The sequence below is a fragment of the Melopsittacus undulatus genome, chromosome 6 (assembly GCF_012275295.1).
Source record: "Melopsittacus undulatus isolate bMelUnd1 chromosome 6, bMelUnd1.mat.Z, whole genome shotgun sequence".
NCBI classification, from domain to species: domain Eukaryota; kingdom Metazoa; phylum Chordata; class Aves; order Psittaciformes; family Psittaculidae; genus Melopsittacus; species Melopsittacus undulatus.
Window position 1 is genome coordinate 83,812,652 of NC_047532.1, and position 19,654 is coordinate 83,832,305.

General features: G+C 42.9%; 1 protein-coding gene across 3 annotated transcripts in view; it reads left to right on the forward strand.

Moving 5' to 3' along the window:
* The first annotated feature begins 9,364 nt into the window (after nt 1-9,364).
* KIAA1210 (KIAA1210 ortholog) overlaps nt 9,365-19,654 on the forward strand; it is a 38,103-nt gene continuing 27,813 nt past the window's right edge. For 2 of the 3 annotated variants that reach the window (XM_034064276.1, XM_034064277.1), the window contains exon 1: nt 9,365-9,542. In XM_034064276.1, coding sequence (XP_033920167.1) covers nt 9,508-9,542 — 35 coding nt within the window. In that variant the 5' untranslated portion in view covers nt 9,365-9,507. Of the gene's footprint in view, nt 9,543-18,098; nt 18,178-19,654 lie in introns of those variants that run through there. The other variant, XM_034064278.1, reaches the window with a different exon arrangement.

Consider the following 19,654-nt stretch of genomic DNA (forward strand, 5'->3'; position numbering starts at 1 on the left):
AGACTATGAACATTCTTCTGACCAAACAAAACCAGGCAAAACTGCCAAAATACATACTCAGCTTGAATGCAGGATTGTTAAAGATGCAGAAACTGAACATGAAAAGAGCATCAGTTATTATTTCCAATACCTGCTTGTCAAAGCTGTCACATAGTTTTTCCAACTCAGGAGTGCTGAATTTGAGTGGCTGCAGTGCTTGAAGCTCTTAAAACTGTAGGAAGTAATGAGTGTCTTATTTCACAGCTTCTTTTTAAATTGCTGCTTAAAAGCCTGTGGGGGAAATGGAGGTTAGTTCATTATTTTGCTTACAACTTTGACACCCTCTCTGGAGCTAACCTTAGCAAAATGGTATGTGAAGAAGTTATGTGGCTGATCCTGCTTTCAATGCTGTTCTTTGGCTTTTCGTCTGCTGTTCTAGCCCTTTCTTCTTTCTGTTGGACATGCATTTCTTAAATTTAACTGATATTTACTAGTAACAAGAGTTTTCCATCATTCACAGACGTCTGTTTAATAGTACTGCTATAATTTGCTAGGAAGCATTACAGTAGCTTGCAGTCAAGGGTGTTCTTTCCTTTCTCCCAGTTTACACTTTACAAGACCATTTGCAGATGCATAAAGCTTTAAATGCTTAAACATTTTGGTCTTTGAAAGAGTCATAGCATCAGCTCTTCAATGTCAGAGTGGATTTCAAACCCACAGTGCACCATGTTTTTATGCTCTTAAGAGTTCAAGAGTGAGCAGTAGAACATTACACTGTTCATACACTTGCTGTTAACTACCAGCATGAACTTTTTTAACGTTCTTACAATAAATGAGCTTAAAGCAAGAAATCTGAGTCAAGGAAAGACTCATTTATCTGAGTTCTTGCTTTAGTTGATTCGTCAAGCTATGAATAAGGGCCTAGATTATCTTTTTTATGTGAAGCAGTGGAAAATGATGTTAACTAGAGGAAAGAGGAGAAAAGAAACAAACCAGTCATTACTGCTGTGATGGGTCTGAAGAAACTATGTTATAAACAATCCCACCACAACTTCTGTGGTTTGGATTAGAAGAAAAAGGGAATACAAGTAATTTATGTGCTCTGATTCTGGTGATCACTTTTCTTCTGCTCTGCTGGCCCTCAAACCATGGCCATTGCTGCTGCTCTTCATTCGGCAGTGACAACAGGGATAAAAACAGTCATAGGATGTGACTGAGGTTGTTATTCTACTATACAGCAAAGTCATGTGCCCTCATTCCTCCATACTTAAGGTTTTTCATTTCGACGGAAAGGGTGTTACATTTTTAGTGTGTATGGGATTCTTCAGAGATAATATTTTTGTAACTGATTCTGACAAAAGTAATAACTTGATCATATTGTTACTGATACTGTTTCTACAGATGACCAGTGGTTGTTCTGCAACATTAAATGGCATTTCCTTTGCATGCTTTTTACGAACATCCCATTACATGGGATGGTGAGAAAACTTTGTGCAAACTAGGAGTAAAATCCAGAACTCTTACTAGGGTTTTGTGTTTGCAGTTGGTTGCAGTTGCATTTGTGAAATACTGAATCTCATCTGCACTGAGAAAGTATTACAAGATAGGCATTGTGTAATCAGGAAAGTGGTGCCAATCCATGCTGTAACTTAGCTCATCAACCTTTGGTTGCTTTTAAATACTAGCTGCTTTTATACCCATTACGTATAAGTAGTCCTCTGTAGCTGCAGGGATTGCTTAGTATTTTCATGACCAAAGGCTCTCTGAGTGCAGAGCAAGCATGGCTAATCTTTAGACTTCACACTAGCTTGTCTCTGACTCAATTAATACCATGTCAGACAGTATCAGTTATATTAGCATCTATGTTATATCCAAAGGAGCTGTTTCCTGAGAGGGTGTTTGTATTCCTGATGTAGCCTGTAGGAGGGGTTGGTGTCTTTTCGACCACAGAGTGTCTGGTGACAACTGCTTCTCTTCCTGTTGCACATGCAGCATCAGCTGGTATTTCACTGTAGGAAAACTACCTGGGTGGAAGGAACTGCTTAATAGTAAGGATTCTATACCTGCAGTCAGTGCCAGAGGATCTCAAGTAAAGAGGCTGTTTAAAGGCTAGCAATAGGGGTTGAAGGGGTGAGGTTAAAAGTGGCATTTATCCCAAGAAAGCTGTAGGTATCCCCTAATCTCTGTGGTAAAGCAGAAAGATACTAAAGCCTGGTCTTAAGTTTGTAATGACTCTGCAGCTTTTTCAGGTACTGGTGGTTCTGGAATGACAGACCCATAAGCTCTGTGTATTACTTAAATGTATGTACAGATCTATGGTTAAACTGTTTGAAATGGGAAAGACCAAGCGGAAATCCAGCTGAAGCATGTGGTTATGAGTTAGTGACACAGAACTAGAGCTTTCTCAACAGTTCTAGGAAAAATTCTTCAGCAATTAGCTTATTTCCTGCCTCTGGGTATTTATTAGATATTTTCCCTTCCCATTAGGATGGGAACAGCTCCAGCATATTTAAGAGACAATTGGGAACACACTTTGCTATTTAAAGGTTCCCAGAACCAACATTGGGCTGCTGTGCAAGGACTCTGCTGAGCTGTGGGTCTGTTCTGGTGCAATTGGCTCAGCATGAGGTATTTTTCAGCATTTGATGATTTTAAAACTCTGGACAGGCTGGGCCAAATCATGTAGTGCAGCCATTGATTTCAAATTGAACTCAGCGTTTTGATGCCAGTGATCCTGTAAGAGTTCCCACGGCTGAAGGCTGGTTAGTGAGCTTAAAGTTATCTCGGATATTTATAGAGTGCCTATTCTTGTAGGGTCCTTCTGGCTCTCCTTATTGAGCGAGGGAACCAGGAACTTTGGGTTCAATTGCAGTTTGTGGATTCTATACTCTGCCTCAGTCCTCCCAGCTGTATCTGCAGTATGGAGTGATATATTCTGTGCAGAGGGATGCAGGTCTGGTGTTTGTGATTAATCTTGCAGGTATCAAGTGGTAGGAGTAAATTTATTACTCAAGTCTTTCTACTTATCTTGCAGTTTGTGGAATGAGCCAAGTGCTGTACTTGTGCCTTTATACAGAGGAAAGCTAACAAAGAAAGTGTGATATTGCCTACTAATTTGAGTTAAATGTCAAGATTATGCACTTTTGGCTTTTATTTTTCTGTTATTTTCCCCTTAGAGCAATGAAAGCTGCAGGCAGGACATTCTGGGACCCTACTGCCCTTCTCTGGAGGTTAATGGTCACTTTATCTTTAGCCTTGTGTTTGCAGGCTCTGGAGTCAGCCAGCCTTTCCCCAGAGCTGTGCTTCCGTGGTTTCCGCTATTATGGCTTCAGCTGACAGCAGTGAGATGGTATCAGAGATGACCTTCGCTTTTGAGTTTTCATTCCAGTCACAGTTGACATTCAGGATGTTGATGGCTTTAGGAATATTATTCCAGATGTGTGAGCCTCTGGTTCTCCTCTTTTTTATACCTGTACAAACAAATCAGGAGTAATTCTGAAGAAGTGGGCTTACATTTTAGGGCAAAACTAATATACATGGGAAGTCATTAAACTTGATTGCTGTTCACAGCACAAACATTAGTGGCAATGCTGATCTGATCTGTCTCCAAAGGAGCTTGGCAAGAGCGTTGCAAGGACATGGACTGGATCTATCCCTAGAGAGGAATTTGGGAAGAATGGGGTGTGGAAAACTCAATTCATTATTCACATCGTCTCAGGATATTTGTTTAGACTCACTGTTAGCTCTGATGTTCGACATCCAGACTAGGCACTGGTCCATGTGCCTATAGCTACATACTGCCTTCTCACATTTCTTTCCAGATGGTCTTGTGTATTGGTGCCTGCCTGAGCACTGAGAAGGAAAAGTGATGTTGTTGGAACTTAATATTTTTAACATGGTATTTTCTTAAGTCAGAATGTGTAGAAATAGAGCTCCTTTGTTCAGCTTCTGCATTCCCCACACTTGGACAAAAGAACCATAGTTTCCCAGTATATTAAATATTGACCATGCTTCTATTTTCACAGGAAATACCAAACTCTTCCACTGTGTCAAAAATAATCTGCTTTTCATTCAGACTCATTAAAATCTTAGCATTTTAGATTTATGATCTTGGATGAGAAAGGATACGTGAGAGGCAGCACATCCTGGCTATACTGTGTGTGTATACAGGGATGCTGTTACTTCTCTATAAATAAATGACATATTTACATGCAAATCAGTTCTTGTAGATTTGTAAAATGCCTTTATCTCTATCACTTGTTTGGCAATTGGTGTTTTCTGATGCTGAAGTCTGAGTTTACATCTATGATCCTGCTGCAGATCTAGGGGAAATTACCTTTCAAAATAACACATGGCCTGACCTTCATCTCCAGATAATCCAGGAAGAGTTCACATGTGACTGTGGGGACACAAAGGACAGATTTAGCAAACCAGTATCCTTATGGCCATATTTAGAACTCAGTAATTCACTGAATACCCCACACCACAGTTTTCTTTCACTCCTTCCTCATAGGTGAAGAGAGCGTGTTTGTGGTAAACTGCCTCGGAATTACCAAACACTGGAATCAAAGAGCTCATATGTATTGCTGCTTCCTTTGCAATGTTCTTTTTATCGAAGGAGATTGTGGGAGGTCCTCTAACAGGGAATAACAACTGAAATCCCCCCCAGTCCCACACATTGTACACAAAGTGTAAGAATAGGCATAATTAGAGCAACATAGAGTAATTACACTCCAGGCCAACTATGGCAAATTCTTCAGGCTTATATGCATGAATACAAAGCTGATATAGGGCATAGTTAGAGGCCCCTGACTTTCAGTTTCAGAGACAGGCTTTGACCCTCATTTTCCTCCTAATATTAATTGCAGATGGATGTATAAACTCTGCAAGGCAGAAATCCTCTTATCTCTTCACTTCTTTGTTTTCTGCACAGTACTTGATTGCAGCTCTGTTTGTTTATAGCTCTGATGCTGCAGCTTTCATCAGTGATACATATTTAGTTGTTTCTTTAGCATTGAAGGGCTTTCACTGAGAATTTCCAAACCAGACCTATTTGCCAGGACAGGCTGAGAAAGTTGGGGCTGTTCAGCCTGGAGAAGAGAAGGCTACGTGGAGACCTCAGAGCAGCCTTCCAGTATCTGAAGGGGGCTACAGGGATGCTGGGGAGGGACTATTCATTAGGGACTGTAGTGACAGGACAAGGGGTGATGGGTTAAAACTTAAACAGGGGAGGTCTAGATTGGATATAAGGAAGAAGCTCTTTATGATGAGTGTGGTGAGGCACTGGAATAGGTTGCCCAAGGAGGCTGTGAATGCTTCATCCCTGGCAGTGTTCAAGGCCAGGTTGGATGAAGCCTTGTGTGGCATGCTTTAGTGTGAGGTGTCTCTGCCCGGGCAGGGGGTTTGAACTTGATAATCTTAAGGTCCTTTCCAACCTTGACACACTGACTGGGTCACATTTTCCGAGTGACATAAATGAACAGAAGATGTCAGTTGTTTGGGGGTACACAGCCCTGCCCTGTAAGGAGGGAAGGGTCTGTACAGCTGCATAGCTTCAACGACATCACAGGATGCAGGAGGGCACATGGTGCTGGGGCTGATAGTAGCTGGGAAAGGTGGAGAGAGGGAAAGTAACTGAAAAGTGCAAAATATTGCTAGGGGTACAAATGCAACATGTAAGAAATACACAGGATCTTCCTTATATAAAATCCAGTGCACATAGATAGCTCAATGCATTGCAGTGGTGATAGAAGGAGCTGTAAACCTCTAGTGAATTCTCACCTGATAGACACTGTGTTTTTTTGCCACAGCAAAACCTACCAGAGGAACACAGTCAAGTGTGACTTTGGTATTGTGAGTAGGAGAGGTGGAAGTAGCCTGGATTTTGGTAGAGGCTAAAGGCTGAAAATGAGAGAGCAAAGTCTGCTTGTTATCAAAATTCAGTTCAGAGACACCAAAATACACAGAGAATCTGCAATAGTAGGATTTCAGTTCCTACCTACATTTCTTTGGTCAAAAACTGACATGAAAGTTTCATTCTTTTGTGAAAGTAAATTAAAAAGCTATATAAATCAAACATCCATGTTTGTGAATCATGGGATTTCCTGTGTGATGACTGCATGCTCGCCAGCTCTGAATGGGTGTTTTGCAAAGTGTCAGGTGGTGGAAGGCAAGGACATTGTGAGCCTTCGGAGACCTTGCAAGAGGCTGTAACAAAAGGAGTAGGTCTGTTGGACATGAAACATATTTTGAGTTGCTGGTTGTGTGTGTAGCTCCTAACACTCCTGCTGTCAGGCTGTACCTTGTGTATGTACGTATGTGTAGGAAGTGACTGTGGAAACATGCCAGTGTTTTTTAGCTCACTTTGAGTTTCCCTCATTGGATTACTAATTGTGTTGGTTACTTACGTTGAAGAGACCTTCCTTGCAATGACACAGGTAAAAATGCCTGTGGAACAGCTGCCTTCCTGATTCTAGGAGCTGTATTTTGGTGCAGGCATCAGGGATTGGGTTCCTGGGCCTTGCTCCCACTTGCCACCCTCATTCCCTTTGGAGAGATTAAGAAACTTGTTGGGAAGTTCATCAGGCACTGGGAGCTCTGCTGCTATATCTCCATCACTGCTAGCAGCGCTGCGGGAGGGCAGCATGCCACCTGCGCTGCTTCTGTCTGCACACTCAGAAGGTGAACTGAGGTGGATTTGGGTGTGCAGTGATCACAGGGGTGTAGGCTGTTGAGGGAAAGCATTGATGGTGAGTTTGGAGAAGTCAATGGGGAAGGCTGTAATCTTCAGAGGAAAGTGGGCCCAGACTGGGTATTTCAATCAAGCCAAGCCACAGAGTTCAGAGGAAATCCAGATCTGATTCAGCTTCCAGGTGTTTAAACTTGTTGTCTTCCCTATCTTTAATGAACCACCTTTACTTTGCCAAAGTCTGTATTTGTGGTTATTTGTTGTTCATCTACTTTCCAAGCTCAAAACAGCTTTAATTATCTGGCAATAGAGCAGCCTATTTGCTGTAGCATTTAGCAAGTGAAGAGCTAATGTCAGCACAGTGACTAGTTGGCTGTCAGACCAGGGGTGAAGTCTTACTTGCACTGATTTACCTGTGGACATAGAGCCATGTGTTTATCAGCATCTGAGATTCAGATCTGTACCCAAGAAGCTCAGTGTGTAGCAATTTGGAGCTGTGCTAGTGACAGAGAGAGCAGTGAATAATAAATGGTACCATGAAGTGGCTTGGAGACTGATATGAAGATAGAGAATCAAAACTAATCGAATCCTGAGGTGGGGTAATTACTTTTAATGACTGTTTACTAGTGTATGCTTCTTGGAAAGTGAGGGGATTTCTCGATGGTGCAATGTCTGATACTGAACTGCCAGTTCCTGGGAACAGGTCTGTTTGACTTGAATGGGACCCAGCAGATGAAGATTTGCATGTTCAAGTAAGTTATTTCAAGGCAAAAATACATGAAAGAAAAAAGAATAGTGGAAGGAAACTTACTCTGAAGGCAAACTATGTGAGTAGGTTAGGAGACAGGGAATCTGTTTCATGTTAGCTTTTGAAGATTATAGACCAGTTATTATACCAGTTAAAGTGATGAAATTCTCCCAAAGCCATCAGGATTACACCCTTCCACTGGCTTTAGGGATTGGGTCTTCCCACTGGCAGGCCATTAGATCTTGCTTTTGAACACAAATGTGAATTTCTCCTAAGGTCTCCTTCATTTCTTACTAGAAATGTTTCCGTTGGCAGCATTTTCTGCACTAAATGCCAAGCAGGTTTCAGATGCAATCCTAAATCCAAGGGTTTGTACATTAAGGCAGTCAGAAGGTTTCGCTGGTAATCTCCAGGAGTTCCTTCAATGCCCCCAAAACTGGAGCCTTGATTTTGGCTCTTTTTCCGCAGGCTTTTTCTAATGGCTGAAGCCTGATGCTCTCTAGTTGCCCTTTCTATTGAGATTAAGAGTTCAGCATGAAGTCATCATGACAAATGCAATAACTGAGGACAACAGGGAAACTCACTGGGTAAAGCTTCAACTGGTGTTACTGTGTTCTTGCTTCCTGGTCTTTTCCCAGGAGTGAGAAAGTGTAGCAGCTTAAGGTCGGGTTTGATTTGTAACTCTTGTGTGCATGGCACTGAAGTTGGCTCTTGTAGAGGTTTTCTCTTCCCTGTTATATAGGAAAATAAGAGTGGGATATGATTTGGTTTCTGCTTGTGATGGCCCTTGCACTTGCTGCTGTTTATTATGTGCATCATGGCTTTTCTTTGTGTAAGGAGCTTTGTATAACGTAGCCAAATGGTGTTGTCTGTTCATAGATTTCAAAGCTCTGCACTGTTCCAAAACTAGCTGGGTCAGTTATGAGACTCCTCACCAGAGGATTATGATAGTTATGATAGTTATGATAGTTATGATAGTTATGATAGTTATGATAGTTATGATAGTTATGATAGTTATGATAGTTATGATAGTTATGATAGTTATGATAGTTATGATAGTTATGAACTTAGTACACTTAAGTATGCATGCTTGTTTTTTAATCAATAGCTGATACTTGTACCAAGACACGTGCCTCCAGGAACAGGCTAACACTCTGTTACTGTGGCTACTGATTCTCCCTGGTTGTGTGCAGGCAGCACAAGCAGTGTCTTTCCTCACCTCTCTGCTTTTACCTCAACAGAGGTCATTAACAGCTGATACATTTCCATATGAATTTAATGCAGAGTCAGAAATGTATGAAGCTTGGGTCACCCCTGTGAATGAAGCCGCTTGAGGTTTCTATTCCCCAGCATTAAACCATAGTCGTTTTCCTCCTTCCACACCCAGTGAAGACCTCCTCAGTTGTGATAGTAACTCCAGTTACTCACTGATACAGAGGGCATCATCAGGCAGTGTTTGTCTCACATGCTGTGTGTACCAGCTGTTAAATTCCAGAGCTTTTTGCCTGACATTGCAATATTGCATGGATTTATTATTTGTTTTCCTGTTAATGTGCAGAATAGCTTGTTAGAATAGACTGTGATTTACAGGGAGATGGGGTAATACCTGTTCCGGAAGGTCCCCTGCACCCTCTTTGTGCTGGAGGATGACTACAGCTCTTAGTGGTTATTTCAAAAGATGCTGCAAGTATTCTCTGTAGCCTTTCTCTGTCTAAAAACTAACAATAACAATCTCCTCAGGGCTTCTCCACATCCTAATTACAATCAAGCCTCTCATTAGTCCCACAGGGAGACAGAATCAAATGCCATATGGTATTTTACACTTAGGATGCTGTGCTTACCAGGAGCTGGAAGGAGACAGGAAAAGGGGGAGTTAACAATTCATAACCATTTATGGAGCAGGCACAACCCTCCTTGGACCCAGTTCAGCAGAGTCTGAGGGCCTCAGATCAGGAACTTTATCTGGCTGGTAATTGCATCGGCATGCTGGCTTTCTTGTGTGTGTGTATGGGCATTTGGTGAGCAGGATATGAAGCTGCAGGAGCCACACACCAGGATGAATTAAGTGTGTGCACGTCTCCCAGGAAGGACCATGGCTGGGTTCTACGGTTGCCTGAAAAGTAAGAAGTAAGTGCCATGCTGAGCCCTCCCCTCCACCTTTCCCAAGTGAGCTGAGTCTGGGGCATACTTTGAAATGCTGTCTTTGTTGTATTTCAGCAGCAGCACTGGAAAAAGTGCTTATGCTTTGAGGATGAGGTACTATTCTGAATGTAAAAGTGCAAAAAATCAGTCCTGGCTGAAATACCACATTGATGTTTTTTCCCTTTGTAGTATAAACATGAAGTATTGAAAAAGGAATTAAGAACCTTTTCCTGTCTAATTATAGCAAGAGGGAAAAATGTCCTTTATTAGCTATACTGTTCATATATTAACATATAAAAATAAGAAATATAGAAGTGCACACTGGCTTTTAAAAATACTCAGTTAGAAATGTGGCAGTGAATGCTCTTGAGAACTTGATGCGCTCAGTTGTTGTATAAGCAACCTGAGGTTTGTTTCTGTAATCGCTCCCTGTTGACAGATTTGGTTGTATTTTAAATACATATTTTTATTGCTTCACTGACGTATTGTGTTGGAGCAGACTATAAAGGGAGAAGAGAATGGGACAATGTATGTTGGTCTTTGTGCTTTAAACCACCCTAAAGATATGTTCTGTTTTTCCTTTGACGTTCTCCGTGCTAGGGAATGGAACAATAACTTCTGCTGCACAAACTGAGCAGTGGGTTTTGATAATGTTTTGCATCAGCAAGACTGTAGAGGGCTCTTTTCTTGCAGAGTGTGGGATTGCAGAAAGTGGAAGTGCACAGTGAAAGGCAAGCAAAGTTGTATCTTGAGGCTTAAGATGTGAATGCTGATGGTTAAATGTATGGGTAGGTCCTTGTTAGCAGAGGGGGGAGAAGGCGGTTCAGAAGTGAAGCTGGCAAGTCACTGTTTCTCCTTTGCCCTCTTCTGAAGGTTGTATCCCTTGTAACAACAGTTTGACATTACTCCTATAGAAATATGCATTGTCAAAGGCACACAATTCCTATTGGATTTCAGTTAGCATTTACATCCTATATTGACTCTTTTCCTCCTTTGAAATTTGTAACTGTGTCTATAAGTGGGAATTGATGTTTGAAAGTAAGTCTGCCTTAGATAAAGGGGGATGATGCAGTGAGAACCAGCAAAAGGGCCAAGAATGAGTCCTGATGAAGTTAGGATTGGCTCTTGAATTGTTTTCCCCCCCCCCCCAGAATCCTCCAGCATCTAATGCAGTTAAAAGAAAACTGGAAGTCTGAGAGAAGCTAAACCAGCTGGGCAGATAAAGCTTCTTTCACGTGGTGTATGATCCTGGTAGATCCCCACCTGATTTATGAGGAACAGGGTTTTTTCTTCAACACATTCTTATTTCTTGTTACACTTGATATCTGTACAGACTGTATTCCTCAACCTGTTATTTCAGGCCTGTGATGTGTTCCCAAGTGCAATTATTGGTACTTTGCAGTCATTACAAATTTCATGTACTGCTTTGGCTGTAATTATTGAGGTTAAAATTAGTCTGAGCTCATCATCCTTGCTACAGAGTCTTGTTGTGCTTGGTCCTGGTATGGTGTCAGAAAGATATTAGACCTGGACATATAGAATGAATTTCTCTAAAGCCTGTGGAGGAATCTTTTCATATATCTCTCTGGTTTTGGTACTAGCTGAATACATAGTTATGAGCAGAAAGTGCGGTTGCTGGCATACTGAGGTTCACTGATGGTCAGCGCAAACTGCCAATTTCAAAGACAAATATAGTATGTTAGAAGTTATATAAAATATTTGGCTGAAAGCTTTGCATGCCAGCTCAGAACTGCTTTCTATAGCAGACTATAAGCAAATGTGTTTAACTGGTCAGTACTTAATGTGGTCATGCAGGATTTCGTGGTGCCTTTCACGAGCAATCCCAGAATTATGGACATATTTCAGTTTGAATGTGCTCTGCTATGCCAAGCTCTGCAATTCCAGTAGGATGTGTTCTTTTAGCCTGAAATTGTCAAAGAATACTGATGTGCACTCTGCAAAGAAGTTCAGCATTTGGGCAAAGCAAGTTCATCAGTATGATTTTTAATATGTTTTAGATCATTTGTGATGAAAGTCATTGTAAATATGAAATGTTATGACCACGAAATCAAGCAAAATGTGTTTTCTGGATTAGGTGCTGTTGCTCTGGTGCTGTAGCTCGCGTTGTTGCCTGTCCAGATGAGCCTTGAGAAGAGCTTTTGGTGTTTACCAAGACTGTTGCCAAGATGGTGTAGATGGATAACCAGCTGAGCTGTCCACTGCCTCCCTCACCTTTGCCTCAAGCCCTCTTTTCAGAGAGGTTCACAGGGCACAGTGGCAGGAGTGCCAGAAGTCCCTTCATTCTTGGTGCATAATCCACTTCTTACAGCTATTATATGTGTGTGGGGTCCTTACAGCCCTTGGTTCCCCATCCACAGCAAGCAGCTGTAGTTTTAGCTTGGACACTAGCAAGTGAATTGGAAGTGGTTTAAAGCTCCACCAACTGCTACTGAGGTAGCAGCTCAGCACTGTGGGGAATGGGGCAGTTTAGGACTGTTGGTTCTTTGTCAGCAGCTCATTTGCCTCCTGTGGCCCATCACTTTCTGAAGGCATGTAATCACTGCAGGGTCAACTGTCCACAACACATGATGCTTTGCTGTTTGGCACAGTTTAAGACATGGAGCATCTCTCCATGTCTCTCAGGTTATTTAAAGTGAGACACTGAGTGCTCTGGACATCTTGCTTGTGGCATCCCCCTGCATACCTGTACTTAGCTCGGCAGTGGTCTGTGGGGTCAGTGGGGCAAGAATCACTCATTAACCACTTTTCAGTGGTTTTTTTTGAGAGGAAAACCGCTTTTTTGAGAGGAAGACATGTGAGGATGAGAGGTGGCCCCTGCCCAGCAAAGCAAGTCCACCAGTGCAGAGACAACCCCTGGATCCACACAGCAGTTACAATACTGGGTTTTCAGAAACAGCTTATGGAACATGCAAGAGGCAGAGCATTGAAAAGGAAGGTGGAAAGCTCTCCCAGCTGGGACAAGTCAGGGAGGGGGAGCTGAGGTTAAAGGGCTCCCCAGGCATTGTGAGTATCTCAGGGAAATGTTTTAATACACAACCTATGAGTGTGTTCCTGTACATGGCAATTATACAGAGCATTTGGACATTTGCGAGCATTTTGTCTTCAGGTCACAGGGATTGTTCAGTGTTATGACTGGTATTAAATGTGTGGAGGCTTAAGTCCTCTTTTCTTACTCAGGAACAGTAGAAAGGGTGAACAGAAGCAGTCAGGAGGTGGCAGAGCCATGGCACTGCAGACAGTTGGGCACAGTTAGTACAATGGTGCTGTATTACTAACAAAAAGATCAACTATTTCTCTTTGTTGATTCATTCCATTTGACTCATCTCTGTGCAAGAAGCCCAATTCTGGCTTAGTACATCAGTAGGTCGCTCCACATCTCCCCGTTCCCCTCACTCTGCTCATGTTTCTCTCTGGATAGTGTTTGTTTTAGCAGCCACAGTGATGTGGTGCATTTGCTGGCTGTTAGGCAGAGGAATTCCAAGCAGTCATGCCTGTTTGTATGGTTTCAGTAGAACAGTCCTTCCCCTATCACTAAGGTGCTGAGTATTTGACAGTTTTGCACCTCTAATGCTGCCTGTTCTACTTCTCTTGCACTGGAGAAGTAGAAGCATCTTGACATAACTTTGCCTTGTGTTCTCTTCTTATACAGAAACTTCTGCTGCTCAAAGTGTGTAGCTTTGTACCTTTACAGCCAGCTGGAGAGGTCAGTTTGTCATCTTCCCCTTGTACAGAGGTCTGGAAAGTTTAATGGCTGTGATGTCAACCCTAGAATTGGCTTTAGAAGCTGAATGTGGGACACAAATGTAGTAGGCTCAAGGTGTGCTTCTAGTATATAGCCTACCTGAGCTGGTGTAGGGCAGCTAGAGCTGATCACCATTCAAACTAGGGAAATCTCAGATAGGTCTATCTGTGGGAAAACAGGAAGAAAACCCAAAGTTATTCCAAGGTTGATGTTCCCTCCACCCCTACCAATTTCTTCTAAAAGTAAGAAACAGTTCAGTGCCAGGTGCTCTACTAGAGCATGATCCAAGCTTATACAGTCCTGCATTAAGTCTGTTGTAGTTTTAGAGTTGGTAAAACTACTGTGGATCAGAGAGTTTTAAGCAGCATTTTGAATACAGCAAATACAAACTGCAGAGTTTTGATGTATTTTTTCAGTCTTGTTATATTATTCATAATTATTTGTATGAAGCAGGTGGCTCTGCAAGGCTCCATTGTGGGAGTCACTGCTTAACCAAACAAAAAAGTCAGTCAGTTGATCTCCTGTCTGATTTTGCTTGCAGATGCTGAGCTGTCACTGTTCATCTCTGCATTAACAGCCAGGGCTGTGCTAACAGCTCAACATTCCCAGCACCACATGCATGAAAAAGCCAAGACCTGGGCTACACACATAATAATTCATTTTTTAACTGTATGGTTATACTGGTATGTGCTGCTGCATTCATATGGGTGTGCAGATGCCAGGGTGTCCTGCGGTCTGTCCTATCACCGTGTTACAGCATGTTGGTATCTTTGTGACTGCTGTGGTTTAACCCCCACGGCAGCTCAGCCCCATGCAGCCGCTCACTCCCCCACAGCAGCACAGGGAGAGAACAGGAAAAGCAAAAGTGAGAACACTCCTGCTTGAGATAAAGGCAGTTTAATGGGTACAGCAAAAGCTGAGCTCAAGCAAAGTCGGACAAGGAATTCACTCAGCACTTGCAGGTGTTCAGCCATCCCCAGGACAGCAGGGCTCTGTCACACGTAACAGTGACTTGGGAAGACAAACACCATCACTGCCAATGTCCCCCCTTCCTCCTTCTCCCCAGCTTCCCATGCCGAGCACAATGCCACATGGTCTGGGATATCCCTGGGGTCAGCTGTCCCGTTGTGTCCCCTCCCAACTCATGGTGCACCCCCTGCCTCCTCATTTGATTCCATGTAAGTGCTGCTCAGCAGTTATGGAACATCCCTGTGTTATCAGCACTGTTCTCAGCACAGATACAAACCATCTCCCCACACCCGCTCCTGTGGAGAAAATAACTCTAATCAGTGACATAAATGTTTGACTTTTATTCATGATTAATACATTTATGCTTACTCATTCTCAAAAATATGTAACACTACACTTTTGCCAGGGCTTGTAAGTATCACTCATCTAACAACACAGTTCTGATCCCTGTAGTAGCTCAGGTGCAAATTAGATGTATTTGAATGCTCTAGGCCAGAATTATGATGCAGACATCGTGTTCATTGTCAAGCTAACTGTGGAGGTAGGAAAATACAGATCTGATGGAAGTGCAGAGGAATTGTTTGCTGGTATTCCATTGTATTTGGTATTCCATTGGTGCAAAACAGCCATAGTTCAGATAATCTTAATTTATGTTATTTTATTTTAGGGAGGTATTTGTGTCTCCAATCCTGGAGAATTGGGGTCCCTCTTTAGTGATTGCTCATACTAAAGAGAAAAGTCAGTAAATGCCCTTTGGGACAGAAATGGCTCAGGGACTGCTTTAAGCACATGTATGATCTCACTTAACTCTGACAGTTCTCCATGTGCTTCCAGACCAAGTGTACCTCCAAAGTTGACTAACTTGGGGCTCTAGAGAGAAGCAACCAGGAGAGAAGAGCAGGGACACCAGGAGGTTTCCTTTAGAGCAAAAGAGAGGAGACATAACTACAGAAGAGCTCCTTCTGCAAGCCTGGAAGCCACCACAGGCCTGTCTTCATCAGCAGCCAAAATGGGGTCTGGATTAAACCCACCAGGGGTGGTAGGTTTAGCCAGCCAGACAGTGTCTTTCAACATAGGAAGGAGCTGGCCTTGGTTTTATTTGTATGTGTATGCAGGCAGTAGATGTTGCTCTAGCTAGGTTTTGGAACTTCATATGAAGAGAGATTTCCTGAGTTCCCTGCCAAAGGCAGCATCTGAGACCACAAAGCCTGTGTTTTATTTGCTCTTTTATAGCCAAAAGATGGCTGACTGTTTCTGGGGCACTTTGATCTTCAGAGTGAAAATTTGTAACACAGTTCACCCTGGAAATTCTTCTTATAGCCTCTTTTTTCCCAGCGCACTTTGAATTCTTGGGCATTAAATATCTGTTTTGTCTCCTCTTGGAAGAAACGTGTCCTGGGAAGTTTGAGCTATCTGAAGGTATTTATTACTTTTTCCCATCCTCAAGCTGCTCTTTAACCAAATTGAGTGGTGTCTGTTTTGGAAAACCATTGAAAAAAGAAAGGAAAGCTTTAGACATAGCCTGAAGTGCCATGTTTCAGTTCTGGTGTTCTGTTTGCTATTGTTTCAACCTCATTTCCCTGCAATATTCAAACAGTTTAATTGGGTAAAAATGTCTCCAGACTCTCTTTTTCAGGCACAGGATGCAATGATTCCTCTTATTTTGTTAGACTAAGATCTTAGGAATCAGTGTGAGACTCAAGTGAGGGGTATGGCAGGTATGCAGGCTGCTCTTGCATCATTTTATGGGTTTTGTTATTTATGTCTTTGTATAGTGGTAGCACCTGATAGCAGTGTCAATTGGTTTGATTCTGGCATGTTGGTCTCCTGTAGTGGTGATAGTGCTTAGCTCCTCCACAGCTTTCCAGGCATTCATTGTGACCATCTCGATTCCACAGGTAAAGAAACTCGAGGCTGAGCACTAAATAACTGCTGCCATCAGCAATCTGGTAACTTGCCCTGTTATCCAGCCAGGAAAATCAGGCAGTTCTCCCAAGTCTCAGCTCAGTAGTCTCCATCTGCAAGCATATGTTTATAAGATGAGCTCTGTCTCAAAGATTTTACTGTCTAAACTAATAATTGTCACCTTCACAGTTTGCAGATATTGGCAATTCCCATGGAGTTTTCTCAGGCAACACAGTTTTCCAAGCTCCTGTAGAGCATGTTGAAGCCAGCTGATGGTAAACTCCTTTCCTTAGCTACCTTTGGGTGATCCCTGCAAAGCAGCCTGTGGACTCCCAGGGCTTTGCTCACCACAGGTCAGGTATCAGACATCTATCTTTATGCTGGGAGGCCACAGGTGGAACAAAGTCAATTAGAAGCTTGGAGAGGGAGTAAAAAGCACACAGAAGGTAGAAAACAGTGGGCATATATGCACAGCACCAGGTCTGGATGGAAGATAATGCGTATTTGTTGCATTTGTCAGCAGAGGCAATAAGCTTTCCTTGACGCTGACATCTTGACTCCCATTACCATGAGGCATGTCTGCTATTTAGTGATTGTGGCTTGACATTTCCTGTTGCTTTGCTCTTGAAACTGTTTCCAAAGGCAGTAATGCTCATTCGGTGTAGCTCCCAAACTGTCCAAGGCAGTCTTTGGTTACATCCTCCTTGATTTTAAATGCATGTTCCCCTTCTTTCCCAACTACTCCCAGTGTATCCATGTCAAGTAGATCTGAGAGTGCCTCTGCTGCTGGCAATGTACTAGCTCCTTAACACAGTTGCTGGATGACTCTGCTGCTGCTTTCACTTCTTTTTAGGAAGAGTAGAAGAAGATCCTCATTCCAGCTGTTTCCTGCAATTTCCCCAGTGTGGTAGTGTGAAGAAAAGGACTTACTACATGGGAATAGCACAAACTTATTCCTATGTTAATGCCAAATGGTGCAATTCAACTGAGTTTTAAAACGGAGGCAGTCTAGGCCCAAAATGTTGGCTGAGCTCTTGGGTGTGCTTAGATCCTGACTATGTTGGTGCTAGTCTTGATTTGAGCCAAGTTCTGTCATATTTCTCCTGATTAGTGCAGACCAGAAAATGCACTGGAAAAACTATGACAAATATATCAGGATGGGCTATTCAGAAACATTTGACTTAGCTTTTGGCAAAGAGGTAGATATCTGCTCTACGGTCTGAGCAGCTATCGACTTGCAGTGGAGATCCTTGTACTGACAGCACCTACACCAGGTCATGCTGATAAGCACTGCAGAGTAATTAGCTGTATGAGGGCAGCTTGAAGTGATATGTCCAAACCAGGATGATATCTCTGGTGTGGGTGCCAAGTGTCACAAAGCTGTGGTAGCTTGGACTTCAGTTTGGCCTCTCAAGCTGAGTACAAGCTAATAGCTGCTCTACTTACTACTGGTCCCTGCCTCAGGTTTAAGGTACTACAGGTCTGTGTATATACACTGCAGTCATGTCTGCTCTGCAGGGAGACCCTTCTGCAGTGGTTTAGCAAATGGCATGGCTGCTAAGAGGGCATGAGTCTGTGGGGACAGGCATGGGACGGAGGCATTTACTCTCTCAGTTCCTTCACTGGTAGCAGAGTGCATTTCCATTGCTTTCCCTAGTAGCTTTTGACTGTTTTTCTCTCATTTGCCCTTCCCCCTTCTTATCCTTTTGGCTTCTCTCACAATTACAGCCTAAGCCTGTGTGACTCTATGAAAGGCATTTCCTCCTGTTACTTTTTTTCCTTAAGTCAGCTTCAGCCCACCAGCTGCTTTCCATTAGTGTTACACACACGCGCTGGGAGGGCAGCACATAATGCTTCAGGCACTGCTGAATTGCAGAAACCCTACAGAACCGCTGTCAGGCAGAGGCTTCTCAAAGCAGAATGTAGGTGAAAAGGGTTCAGCACACTGGGACCTGTCTTCTGGCAAGCCTCAGAGAAACCAAGGTGTGGGGACAGAGGGTGGTGAGGGGGTGTTTGAATGCAAAGGGTGAAAGCTGGGAATAGATCTCTTTATGTTGACGGTTGTTTGCTCTGGATATATCATTGGGGTCAGAGCTGAATGTTGTCTGTTGCTATGGGGAATTATGACCCCCTACTTGATCCTGGGAGAGTATTTTATTGATACTATTACCTAGTTGCTTATCCAGACTTCCTCATGGCTACTATTGATGACTATTGCTGTATTATTTCTGATCCTTGGAAAAGGACCTTAAATGTCCTTAAACCCTCCCTCCTTTGGTGAAAATTACAAATTCATTAACTTTGTGAACTCCTTTTGTCACTGATAGCGGAGGCAGTAACAAGTGTCATAATATAAACTGCTCATTGTGCTGCTCTCTGACGCCTACCTGAAACAGTCATGGTCCGACTAGGATATACCAGCTTCAGGGCTGGCAAAACCCCTGGGAACTTCATCCTAGGAACACTATAGTCTAGAACAGAGTACAATGGAATCAGCTGTGCAAGGTCAGATCCCAGTTCCTTCTGTCCTGTTGGGTTATACTCTATTTCAGCAAAGTTTCTGTGGGATCCCACAGCACATTCCCTGACAGTGGACCTTGAAGTGCAGTTTGCTTGGCTCATTGCATGGAGAGCAAAGGGAGCTTTGTTTGTTGGGTTTCTGATATGCTCAAGGGGTGTGAAAATTGAATAGAAATCTTTCTGGCTCTGCTGTTGCTTTATGGTTGACTCTGAAATCCTGTTCTGTAGAGTTGCAGAGGGTGAACTTCATGTAATTGTTGTTGGATTAGCGAGTTCATTGACAGTTCCTTGCAGGGTTCCCAGGGAGGGAAGCAATTAAGCACATTTTGTCAGAACAAAGTCCTCTCATGTGCTTTAATAAGGTACAGTACAAATTTAACCTGTCAGTCACCTCTTGCTGCAGAGTGTATTCTGAATACTAAACCATCTTGTATTCTGTGTTCCTTTGAAACTTGGTGGTCAGGAGAAATAGAGGGGTCCTACAGTAGCTTTGGAATGTGTTCTGGCTGGGCTGGCTGCAGGGTGGTGGCCTGGAGGACCAGATGAGGGGTGTGCGTTTCCCTATGGTGACCCATGTGTCCTGAAATCTGGAGCATAAGCTTTATTTCACATCATTTTTGTAGCATGAAGGAAATTGATCTTTAAAAGCTCCAGGCAAAAATGTCTTCCTCTTGGCTGCTTGCCATTGTCTGTCTCCTATAGGCTATGAAGATGCTAACTGAATGCAGTGCCTCGTATTCTTGAGTCTTTATTTCCTCAAGCATTTAGTTGATAGGAAAGGGGCTGTTTAGGGTTCAGCATCTCCTTTGATCACTCTGTCATAAGATCTTCGGGAATGCTTATACAGAAGCATGGGACTGAACCTGAAGAAACACTGAAGTTGGGGTAGGAACTTGCTTGCTGGGCAGTCTCCAAGTGCTCTGCTCCACTGAAGAGACAG